Source organism: Patiria miniata, unplaced genomic scaffold (assembly GCF_015706575.1).
Source record: "Patiria miniata isolate m_02_andy unplaced genomic scaffold, ASM1570657v1 HiC_scaffold_4, whole genome shotgun sequence".
Classification (NCBI taxonomy): Eukaryota; Metazoa; Echinodermata; class Asteroidea; order Valvatida; family Asterinidae; genus Patiria; species Patiria miniata.
The window spans coordinates 201,737-214,123 of NW_024037071.1; the positions used below are offsets into that span (position 1 = coordinate 201,737).

The following is a 12,387-nucleotide window of genomic DNA, read 5'->3' on the forward strand; positions in this document are numbered from 1 at the left end:
CTCCTTACATCTTTGGTGGAACGAGGTGTTGGCCATTCCTCCACAACTCTCACTTTCTCGGGGTCCGTGGCTACGCCCTCACTAGATATCACATGTCCCAGGTAGGCTACTGATTGTTTGAAGAGGCTACATTTCTTCGGCTTTAGTTTGAGGTTGGCCTGTCTCAGCCTCCGGAAGACTTCCTCAAGTCTCTCTATCTCCTCATCCACCGTCTTGGCGAAGACCACGATGTCATCTAGGTACAGTAGTAGTGTTTCCCACTGAAGCCCGGAGAGAATCCTTTCCATCAGCCTCTCGAATGTAGCCGGGGCGTTACAGAGGCCAAAAGGCATGACCTTCCACTGGTACAGTCCTCCTCTAGTAACGAAAGCTGATTTGGCCTTGGCATCCTCGTTTAGTTCCACTTGCCAGTATCCACTGGCCAGATCAAGGGCACAAAACCATTGTGCCCCTGCTAGCGAATCTAAGCTGTCGTCCACCCTGGGTATCGGGTATGCATCTTTCAGTGTGTGTTCGTTGAGAAACCGGTAGTCCACGCAGAACCGGGTGGATCCATCTTTCTTCTTCACTAAGACGACTGGAGATGCCCATGGGCTGTTTGATGGCTCGATTATCCCCTTCTGTAGCATGTCTTGTACCTGCTCGTCCGCCTCAGCCCGTTGCCAGGTAGGGAGACGTCTGGGACGTTGGCGTATGGGGGCCGTATCATCTGTCCTGATCTCGTGACGCACCAGGTCCGTTTTCCCCAGGTCTCCCGTGCCCTTTGAGAAAACGTCTTGATACTCGATGAGTAGCTTCTTCACCTTGTCTCTATCTGGACTCTCCAGTAGGTTCTCAACACTCTGTTGGTACAGATCGGTGAGATGTTCTGGAAGCTCTTGACCAGCCTTGTTCTCTGCTGTTTCTTCCCCTCTTTCCATCATCCTAATCGTAGATCGATCATCTTTCTGAATGTCCTTATCAGCCGTGGATGTGATGGTCCCCAAGACACTTCCTCCACTTATCATCACAATTGTAGTACTTGGGTTGAACACTCGAACCGGGTATTTATCTGCAGTGGCATCCACAAGTACCCTCGCTACCATCAGACCTCGTTTTGCCACCTTACTCCTGTCATTTGGCTCGATGATCCCCCATCCATGGAGGTCTTTCTTCTCGTCCAGGACACCAGTGATGATTGCTTCATTCCCGGGTGGTATCCTTGTAGTCCGGTCTGCTCGCACTCGGCAGCTGAAAATGCTCGTCTGATCTTTTCCTTGTAAAGGAATTACATGCTCCCCAATCTTCAATTGCTGATGCCTCAAGTCCAGTACACTGCCAGTGGTCAGAAGGTAATTCATGCCAAGTATTCCTTGGTTTCTGATGGATGCAACCAAGACTTCCACCTGCGCTTTATATGCTCCAATTTGTATCTCCATCTGGGCACTTCCTTTTACTGGGAGTGGTTTCCCATCGGCTTGGCGGATAACTTCATCGACCGGTGTCAGTATAGGTCTGGTTTCTCGATCCATCAGGTTGTACTCTTTTGTGTCTATCAATGTCTCTGACGACCCAGTGTCTATTAGGAATGGCAGTGGATGTGTCCCAATTTCACCCGGCACGAATACCCCATATGAAGCAACTTCACTTGGTAGTGGTACTGGGTGGAGCTGCTTCCTTGGAAGTTCTCCACCATCCTCTACTTTTTCTGGATCTGTATCACAGGTTTGGGGTCTTGTGTTGCCGACCTTCCCACGACCCCCTGGGTTGGTCCGGAGTCGTTTCCCGACGGTGCGCTGTTCTTCAGTTCAGGGCAGTTTCTCTTAAAGTGCCCCGTGTTTCCACAGTGGTAGCAGGCTAGTTTTTGACGCTTCTGTTCGAAGTCGGCTTGTTCAGGGCGCCGTGTGTCATTCTGCATTGCTTGAGTTAGCCCGGCCAACATCTGATGCACCTGCCTCAGTTGCTCCGACATTGCCCGTGTTTGCCTTTCAAACTCATCCCTTGAGACAATCTCCACTTGTCTTGTGACTCGATTGTTTCTGTCTGGGCGACCACCCTGGCTTTGCTGCCGTTGTCTCTCCGCTTTTAGAAAAGACTCGGTCTCCAGCGCAGCTCTGATCGCCTCATCCAACGTCTTAGGGTGCGCTCTGAAGATTCCCGCTCTAATTTCTGCATCGGGTATGGCATCCACCAGATACCCTCGTGCCAGACGCTCTCTGCTATCTCGGGGCAGCTCAGGATACGCCAGCTCCGTGAGTCGACGTATTCCCTGCCCCAGCGCTTGCAGACTTTCGTTTTCTGTCCTTGTTCTGCTCCTAAGCTCGGCTAGGTACGTTTCGGCTTGCTCACCAGGCCCATAACGTCTTTCTAGTCTTGCTGTTAGCTCCGCATAGGTCAGCACTTCTCCAGTAGCCCTGTCTCCCAGCACTTGCTGTGCTTGACTCTTGAGACTCGCTGCCAGGAAGAAAGCTTTGTCCTCTGCCGTCCAGCTATTAATAACTGCACATGAATCAAAATGAGATTTGTAGTCTCTCCATGGCACCACCCCGGCGAATCGATCCGGCACGATATTTGGCTTCCGATGAACTCTGCTGGTTTTTTCTGCCCCTGCAATTGCTGCTCTCTTGGGTGGATCCTGCCCCTTTTGTTCAGGCAGAGTTTTCTTTTCTACTGATCCTTTCTCTCCCGGATCCACTGGTTTCCTCAGGTGCTGCCCTGTGCTCCTGACTTCTTCCACCACCCGCTGTGGTGCTGTGCACGTCTGATGTCCAGGCGCCTCTCCCAACCGCTGCTGCAGATTACACCTTGCATCAAACGCCGACTGTGGGGTGTTTAAGCTACCTGGCATTTCCCCTGGAGCCTGCATCCTTGGCCGGGCCGAAGGCCATCCAGACTCCACCAGACCATCGCTCGTTCCAGTAGGTCTCTGCCGTCGAACCTCTGCTGGTTCTACTCCACCCCAATCAGTCAAACTCCGGTAGACTGGCTGCTCTACCACCCCCGGTCCCCATGTCACTGGTGTTGACATGAATCTTGCCTGAGGAAAGGCCTCCGCTGTGCCGACCGTAGGTGTCATCACTTCCCCAACTCTTCCGGTCTGTTGGAAGAGCTTTTGTGCCGTCACTGGCTCCTGCGCCCTGATGCCAACACCCGGCATCCTCTCGGCAGATCTTGCCGGTGTCAATATAGGAGGCGATGGTGTTACCGCAGGGTGTAGCCTAATGCTCGCTCTGCTGGTCACCCTGGCCGGTGTCGTCTCAAAGTATCCAACACTTTCTTCCAACATCCCGTCTCTGCTGTCCATTGTTGCTGTGACTAGTGGTTCTCCACGTCCACCGCTGAATTCCGTTATCCTCAAATCACTGCTTCTGTTAGATCAATTCTGACCACTCTCACCCAGTGGTTCCTTTGGCTAGCTGTCCCGTCACTCTCAGTGGATCCCACCGCTGCCACCAATGTAACGTGCGTCGCCTAGTCGGTCCCTTGCCTCTCTGGCCCAGTCCCGATGGAGTTGAAGCACCTGCGGTTGGAGGCCACAGCACCAAGTGACGAACAGCACTCCCAAATCTGCTCCACCAGGGGAAAGCGCTAACTCAACTTGTGTTTGTGTTTTAGGGGATTGGGTGGATTAATCTGTGGTTTTGGGTGGATTAACCTGTGGTTTGGGTGGTTGACCGGTGGCTCTGGGTGGCTGACCGGCTGACCAGTGGCTTAAGTGGCTAAAGTGGCTCAAGTGGCTCGAGAGGCTCAAGTGGCTCAAGTGGGGGAGACTTACACCCTAATTAGTGACAATTAGACAATAAAACAGAGACAGGAGACTTCTTTGACTTCTTTGGTCCCACCAGGCGAAGAAGTGAGATTTATTCTCTCGAACTGTGCCTTTTATAGGCCAACATGGTCATATACATTCACATACAATAAATGCCCCTCATTACTTAAGTACACAGGGTGCCTCAACCAATGAAAATGCAGTATTGCTTAGTAGATGACTTAAGCCACGCCCACTAACAGCGCTGGCCAATTAAATGCTGATGTTCTAGTATGAGTGACTGGGCACTACAGACAAGTCACTATACAGTTTATGTTAATGTATAAAACGTATAGTTGATGATTCATCACAGTACTAACATGATCGTGCCAGAAGAAAGGAAAGTGTTCCATGCATTTCCGTTCAGCACCACGTCCACTTTCTCAGCCTCAGGTGCTTTACATATTTACCATGTGTTTACCCTCTCAGGCGCAGTTTCAGTGCAGTACCCCTTGACCAATCTGAGTAATAAATGGCCACCTAGTGTACAGTCAGTGTAAGTGAAATATTCGACCGGGGAAGATTTCGACCTCTGGCTATTAATCACAAACCATGGATCTGACTAGGGTTGATTATATACTGCAAACAAAGTAAATACATGGTCATGTTAATAAATATAAGTAATAACAGTTAAGATCTCACTCTCTCAGTTACACTAGTCAGTGCTGGTTTTCCTTTTCCGGTCGAATTCTCCATCCCATCTGTTTACAGTAAGTGGAATATACGACCTGATTAAGAATTCGACCAGTCGTTACTAAGCAAAAACCTTGGGTCTGACCATGGACTGGTCTGACTAGGGTTGATGCTATGCTGAAATCATGGTTAGTACATGATCATGTCATGAGTAATTATGGTTAAGATCCCACATTCTCATTTATACAAAGCAGTGCCAGTTTTTCATAAGTGGTCGATTACTCCCATTTTACCGTACCTTCGAAGATCAAGGCGGACAGCGCAGGGCTGCCTCCAGTCAATACAGCAGGGCGACACAGGATATACTGAATCTGGGTGGGGGCCTACGGCAAATTAAACTTAGCTTCGTTCCCGCAAGACTCAGGGGCCTGTACTGTGGGGTTGGCCTAGGATCGATCCAGAACTCGCATGTTCTCACAGAATAACAAGTGATGAACGCCAACGCGCACGTGACACTTTGCACACAAGAACATCTCGTAAAAACGAACTTGGGAAAAATATATCTCATAAAAACGAACTTGGACAAAATATATCTCATAAAAACGAACTTGGACAAAATGTATCTCATAAAAACGAACTTTGGGAAATATATAACTCATAAAAACGAACTTGGACAAAATGTATCTCATAAAAACGAACTTAGGGAAATATATAACTCATAAAAACGAACTTGGCGAAATATATAACTCATAAAAACGAACTTTGCGAAATATATAACTCATAAAAACGAACTTGGCGAAATATATAACTCATAAAAACGAACTTTGCGAAATACATAACTCATAAAAACGAACTTGGACAAAATGTATCTCATAAAAACGAACTTGGCGAAATATATAACTCATAAAAACGAACTTGGCGAAATATATAACTCATAAAAACGAACTTGGCGAAATATATAACTCATAAAAACGAACTTTGCGAAATATATAACTCATAAAAACGAACTTGGACAAAATGTATCTCATAAAAACGAACTTGGCGAAATATATAACTCATAAAAACGAACTTGGCGAAATATATAACTCATAAAAACGAACTTGGCGAAATATATAACTCATAAAAACGAACTTGGCGAAATATATAACTCATAAAAACGAACTTTGCGAAATATATAACTCATAAAAACGAACTTGGACAAAATGTATCTCATAAAAACGAACTTGGCGAAATATATAACTCATAAAAACGAACTTGGCGAAATATATAACTCATAAAAACGAACTTGGCGAAATATATAACTCATAAAAACGAACCTGGCCAAATATATAACTCATAAAAACGAACCTGGCCAAATATATAACTCATAAAAACGAACCTGGCCAAATATATAACTCATAAAAACGAACTTGGCCAAATATATAACTCATAAAAACGAACTTGGCGAAATATATAACTCATAAAAACGAACTTGGCCAAATATATAACCCATAAAAACGAACTTGGCGAAATATATAACTCATAAAAACGAACTTGGCCAAATATATAACTCATAAAAACGAACTTGGCGAAATATATACTTGATGGCACTACAGGGCTTTCGTATGATCGAGTATCATATCATTTAGCGCTTTCCGGGAATCAATCAACGGTCGAGATACTGCGGTGATGATGCACAGAGCTAGTACAGACGGTCTAATTGAAGTAAAATGGCCCCGTCCCCATTGCTACAAAATGGCCAAGAAGTTAGTGCAAGAAAGTAAAAATCCAATTATGCAAGTGCGCTACACAACAATGCAACTATCGCTCCGTCTTGGGCCAGGACTACACTGAGAGCAGCGGCGTATCCGGGTTTCTCATCGGGGGAGGGGGAGGGCTGGATGTTATAGTAGAGGACGCCCAATTTCATCCGTGCTGAAATGTAGACAAGGTTTTTTTTCACCAGGAAGCGTGAACGCTTTGTGGACTTGCATACGTCCACACTGTCCACAAATTTGTTTTGAGGCATTTTTTGAGGGGTTGGGTTAATCCGTCGAAAAATGAATAGGAACACTAACGGACATCAAGAAAAAGAAATGGGTTGAAATAGTTTTCTCAGTGCGAGTAAAGTGACGGTTTTCTCCGGTTTTCAAACCAGAGAGAAAAACAGTGGCGGTTGTCTAGCCTCCCCCCGAACTAAAACAAAATTTCTATTAAAAAAAATGCACTAGCAAATGTAAGAATGTGAAGTACAAGTTTTCTGTAAGGCGGCAGAACGCTATGCTCCAATCTATAACATATTAGCTCAAGTTGTCTTCTGACACTCATTCAAATGGACCATGTTTTGTCGAACGTAAACCTGAAAAATTGACTCTCCATGGCAAACTCTTGGTGGCGCACTGCATTGTGAATCGCCTGAATTGAAAATCATCCAATTCGTTTACAATAAAACTCAGGAGTATAACTATTTCACTTGTCTGTATCATCAAACATATTAGTATAAGTTTACTTTTACAACCAACACGGAAGTATATATTGAACCTTACTTTACATAGAAGCCTATTCGTTTTATTTTCAGTGAAACAATGAAGTGTATATAGGCCTATCCAAAAGGTGTGCTATGTTAAACTTGATGACAAGTAAGACGAAAATGTTTTTTTTTATACGTTAAACTGTGGAACTCTTGAGAAAGGAAGACAGCAATTCCAGTTTATTTGCCTTTTCAATCGAATCCAACTATCAAATTGTGTACGAAGATTGTTTGCGACCAAAAAGAAATGTTTGTTGTAACTTGAGACCATAAAGGTACATACAAGCAATAAAAGTGCAGCAACAAATGGGTTGAAAAACGACCCCCGAATTCCCCGCTTAGTCAGGATTTGAATACTTCATAAACACGTTTATTTCACATTGGATTTCGTAATAATTATTCAACATCAATTTACTTGTTAAATCTCGGATTGTTAAAGTGTAGTGTTAACTGCGATACACGTTTTAATTAAGCACAATTGAAGTGAGAGAATTAAGTCAAGTTTACTTTACGATCGAACGTACAGGTATAATCAAATTTAAATTCACAATCAAACTTTTATGTGAAAACGATTTTACCGTGATTACCACAATAATACTACTATAATCGAATTTACTTTTCAATCAAACACAAGTACATTCAGTATTACGTTACAATCAAACACTATATAAAGATGTCATCATTGCTGTTGGCGCAAATATGCAAATATGCACCAATAGCATTTAACGAATCAAACATACAAGTATAATTTAGTTTTACTTCCCAACCAAACGAACAGGGCATACTCAATTGTATCTAGTTATGAAAGAATCTACTTTAGATGACATTTAAAACTGGAAATATTCCCTTTAGGCCAAAAAAAAAGAAGTCTCCGGTTTCTGGTATGCGCGCGCGTCGCCGTAGCCATGCGCGTCGGCAAAATGAAAACTTTTTTTTTTCAATAAAAGATGATGTCTCAAAACCGCCAAACTCACTGGTTTGACTGGAATCCTGCTGCTGCACAATTTTAACGTGTTTTTAGATTGGGTTATGGTCGAGAATAAGCTTTATGTGGCCTCTCTGGACTCCCATATATTTGCACTAAGTTTAGTCGGGCACCATTTGCAGTCATCAGCCGACATTTGAAGCAAACAAATCAGGTAAAAAAAAAGCCGCGTCGCCGCACCACTTTTTGGGCAAGCTCCATACCAGAAACCGGAGACTTTTTTTGGCCTTACGTATGTAATCACAAGTCCATCACAAGTCCAGTCATATGTAAATCCCAAGGGCGGATCCAGAACACAATTTTTTTGGGGGGGGGGGGCCAAAAAATGTTTGGGTCCCCCAAAAAGCGGGTCAAAAATTACGGCGTGGGGTTCGGGGCCCGCTTAAGGGCCCCGAAAAAATGTTGGATTCTAGATGCTCTGTGGTGCGATCTGAGGCAATTTCTGACCACTTTAACCAATGTTTTTTGAGGAAAAGATGGTGGTGTACTCATTGCCTGCCTTTATTGCGATGTCACATAAAAAAAAAAAATGGTTTCGTTTTTTTTTTGGGGGGGGGGGCATGGCCCCCTTTGGCCCCCCCCCTGGATCCGCCCTTTGTAAATCCCACGTCCATTCACAAGTCCAGTACACAAGTAACAGTGGATAAACAATAACAAAAGAAAATCTTTGTCAAGCTCATTTGAATAAGTTTGCGGTAGCACCATGTGAATACATCTCTTTTGTGAGTATGTGTGGTTCTGAAAAGAACCGGAGGGACTCAACACGTTTTTGTACACGTTTTCCAAAATGGCCGCCCTACCCATTTTACAAAATGACCGGTCGGGTTATTTTTGATAGCCCCCATTGTAACCAAACGGAGAAATCGAAAATTTCCACAGCATAATCACGGTGACGCTAGAGAGCACGAATTTTTTTCGGAAAAAGATCATTAGGCCTAAATGTATAATTTTTTTCGTTTTTTTTTTCAATTAAAAAAAAAGAAAAGAAAAAAAAGAGGCGGCCTTCAAAAAGAAAGCGGGTGGGGATCCTCAACATCTTTTTTTTAAATTTCGCCTATTACTCAGACTAGGACTTGTGATGGACGCGACTATATATCCATGATTTTACCTTTTTAGCAAAGAAGAAATGACACTCCATTTACTAAGGGAATAAATATATGCTTGGCCGGCTTTAAACAAGTACGTTTAGAACTCCGAGGGTCATTTTAAACCGGCTGGGGGCCTGGACGCGGAAAATAGCCCGAGCCGAAGCCGGGGGCATTATCCGCGTCCATGCCCCTAGCCAGTTTTAAACGTACCTGTTTAATACCGGCCAATTGCATATTCCCATTCATAAATACCTTTTGGTCAAAAAGTCAAACAAATTTAAAAATTCGCAAATTTCCAACGAATTTGATAAACAATTTTGCTTCATATTTTGTGAAACGCCCCTTTAGCCATATCTATGGTATGTGCCTCGCGCGCGTAGTGCTAAAAAACAACCTGTATGACGGGCTCCCTGACCACTTGCAATAGGTAAACTGTCTAATCTGTTTATGAATTTCATTTTACTATTCACTAGCTCCAAGTGGATACAGATGGACGATACTATCGAGACCATAATATATATTACACCGTATAAGACATGGATCAGCTATACTTTTTTTTTTAGAAGGTTGCAGTACAGTAAAAATTGTTTCGTGCAATTTTTTGTTTGAATTTGCTAGTTTTACACCTCTTACGAGTTAACACAGACTGTTTTATACAAGGGTGGAATCAACTGCGGCTTAACTAGCTCACTTGAAGTCGTTTCTAATATTCACCATTTTGTGACGTCACTCGATACGAATGTACGCTTACGTGAGGAGTGTGTTGTGCTCTTACTTCGCTGGCTTCGAAAGGAGACCCACCCGCAAAAGAAAAAGGATGACTCACCAAAGTGCAAACATGCTGAAGCCTCCCGTGTTTTTGCACTTATATTGAAATACTGTTCTATAGAATACTATTCTATTGAATATTTCACCCAAGTAAACCCTTGTCATTTGATTGGAGGATTGTAGGTCACGCGGCATTCATTAATCGAACCATTGCACGGCCGACGTCATAACCGTGCATTTTTGGTTCCGTTCACCGTGCATTGTCGTACCATCCCTTTTAATCCAATGCACGCCGCGCGCACGCTGTAGACGTGCAACGGCCCGGCACCCGGCGCTACGATCTTTGCGCTCTTTAGACAATATCATGCGTTATAGCAGTACAAAACCTGCCTTTGAAGTTGATGCAGTTGCCCTAATAATTTTTTTGCATTACTTTAAGAACTTACAATGTTAATTTTCATTTTTGTCAATGATTTGACTTTGATGACTTTTAAATCTTTGCTAGCATTGAACCAGCTGAAAAAGGTAGTGGATTATGATTCAATTTTGGGAGTTTGTTTGTTCTTAAAGTTGTATCCTCCAATCAAATGACAAAGATCTACTTGGATGTCATATAAAACAAATAATGAATGTTTTGCATTCGTGCAATGGTGAGAATATTTTCATTCGTTGAAAGATGGAATGTTCCATTCAACTCATTCAATCTTTCAAATCATGAGAATATTCTCAACATTGCACTCATGAACCTTTATTATTTGTATACTATTTGTTAAAACATCAAAGATCGAGTCGTTAAAGATGTGCCATTGCTAGGGAGTCCCTCGGTATTACCACTATAGGATCTGGCATGTGTCTCGGAACCTGCAGCTCATCACTCTGCACCTGGTTACGTCGCAGTCGTTTCAGCACTACATCTTTCAGCTGATCTCGGAACTGTTTGTACATGAAGCAGTACACAATGGGATTCACGATCATGTTAAAACTGATAAGCAGTGACATTGCAGCCATCACCACCGGCACATCATCATCAAAATCACGACTGAATAGCATGACGGTGCCACATTCGACAGGCGTCCAGCAGACCACAAACAGGACACTTATCATCAGGAGTGTAACAAGGACGTTCTTTTTGGCTTGATTTCGAAAATTATGCGAATCGTCACGTCTCGTTTTGAGTTTGATAAAAATTGCTCCATACACAAAGACTATGATACTTAAAGGTGCAAGGTATTCGATGAGAAATGCTACAACACCTAAGAGAAATTGCGAATTTAGTTCAGCGGCCGTTATCTGACAGCGTCCTTCGGATGGCGCGTTCAGAAACAATAAAGGTAAATTGTAGACGAAGCTGATAGCCCAGAGTACTCCAATGACTATCTTCAACTTGTGCTTGTTCACCATTTTCCGGTGTTTCACTGGGTAGCAGATTGCCATAAACCGTTCCAGCGAGATGAGGACGAGGTTGTACGTGGACGTCACGTACCCGCACCACAACAGCACATCTGAGGCCAAGACACGGCATACCAGTTGGTCGTAGAAGTTGTTTTCCTTAGACACCACAAGATTGAGGCTCTTGACTATTCGTAGGAGGAGGAACATCAGCCCATTAATAGCGTCAATGGTGGACTGGTGCAGGATGAGACGATTGGTGAAGGAGCTGAACACTCGACGTCTGGCTAACATGACGGTGATCACCGTGCCGTTACCAAGTAAAGATAGGAAGGAGGTGATCACGGTGAGTGTTGTGATCAGAGAGCCAAATTCACTACCGTGCCCGTCTTCCTTTGTAGAATTCATGTCGAGTATTTTGAGAATAGAATATGCCCTATACTTCATGCGCCGGAATTGATGATAAACTGTCGCGGACTTACTGTCAACACCCAGATATGAAAAAAGGAAACGCTGACGGATTTTATACCATTGTGCATCAAATCGCAATCACGACCGAAGCAAAGGCGAACGTCAAACTGGATTCCAGCGTATCTGATTGGATAAAATCCGTGCCACTAAGGTGGGGCCTCAACCACAAAGCTGGTTCCTATTGGCCTATGTGATGTGATGATGTCCAGTGGTCAAGCAATGGGCGGTTTGTTTTAACATGTGGTGAATCATTCTTATGTTTTTACGACTGTTTGAACGAATAGAGAATATGGTGGACAGTGATTCTGTTGTGCATGCAGTTATATGTCACAGACTTTTAGACTTGAAGAATGTTAACTCATTCGGGTGTGCAATACGTACGACCAATAGTTTCCATCTAAATGTGTACAAAACTGCATCGCATTCGCAGCAGCGCCTTAATATTGAATGGACATTTAGGATACGATTCAGTATAAGTGACAAAAAAAACCCAGTCAAGTTAATAGCATTGCTAGTCCGCATATTTGACTGCAAAAATCGATCGAAAATAGAAGATTATTTTTACATTATTGATTAACTATCGCGCGAAACATTCTGAAAAATAATTATGGAAAACCAAATGCGGAGTGTTTTATGTGATTCTTCGTTCTACTTAGTTTCTGTTCCAGAGCTGGGGGCAGGCCGGCGGTGTTTTTTTTTAATCTGCAGTACACAACGTCAATGGATTTTGGTTATTCAGTTAGTTCGATATTTATTC

At 43.5% G+C, this 12,387-nt stretch overlaps 1 protein-coding gene across 1 annotated transcript; it reads right to left on the reverse strand.

Moving 5' to 3' along the window:
- Positions 1-10,447: 10,447 nt before the first annotated feature.
- LOC119739582 (delta-type opioid receptor-like) lies at positions 10,448-11,661 on the reverse strand. Its single transcript, XM_038214567.1, has one exon. The coding sequence runs from the start codon at positions 11,604-11,606 to the stop codon at positions 10,563-10,565; it is 1,044 nt and encodes a 347-aa protein (XP_038070495.1). The 5' UTR covers positions 11,607-11,661; the 3' UTR covers positions 10,448-10,562.
- Between the last annotated feature and the right edge of the window lie 726 nt (positions 11,662-12,387).

Coding starts and splice junctions, on each gene's coding strand:
- LOC119739582 (XM_038214567.1), bottom strand. CDS start 11,606: ATGAAGTATAGGGCATATTCTATTCTCAAAATACTCGACATGAATTCT.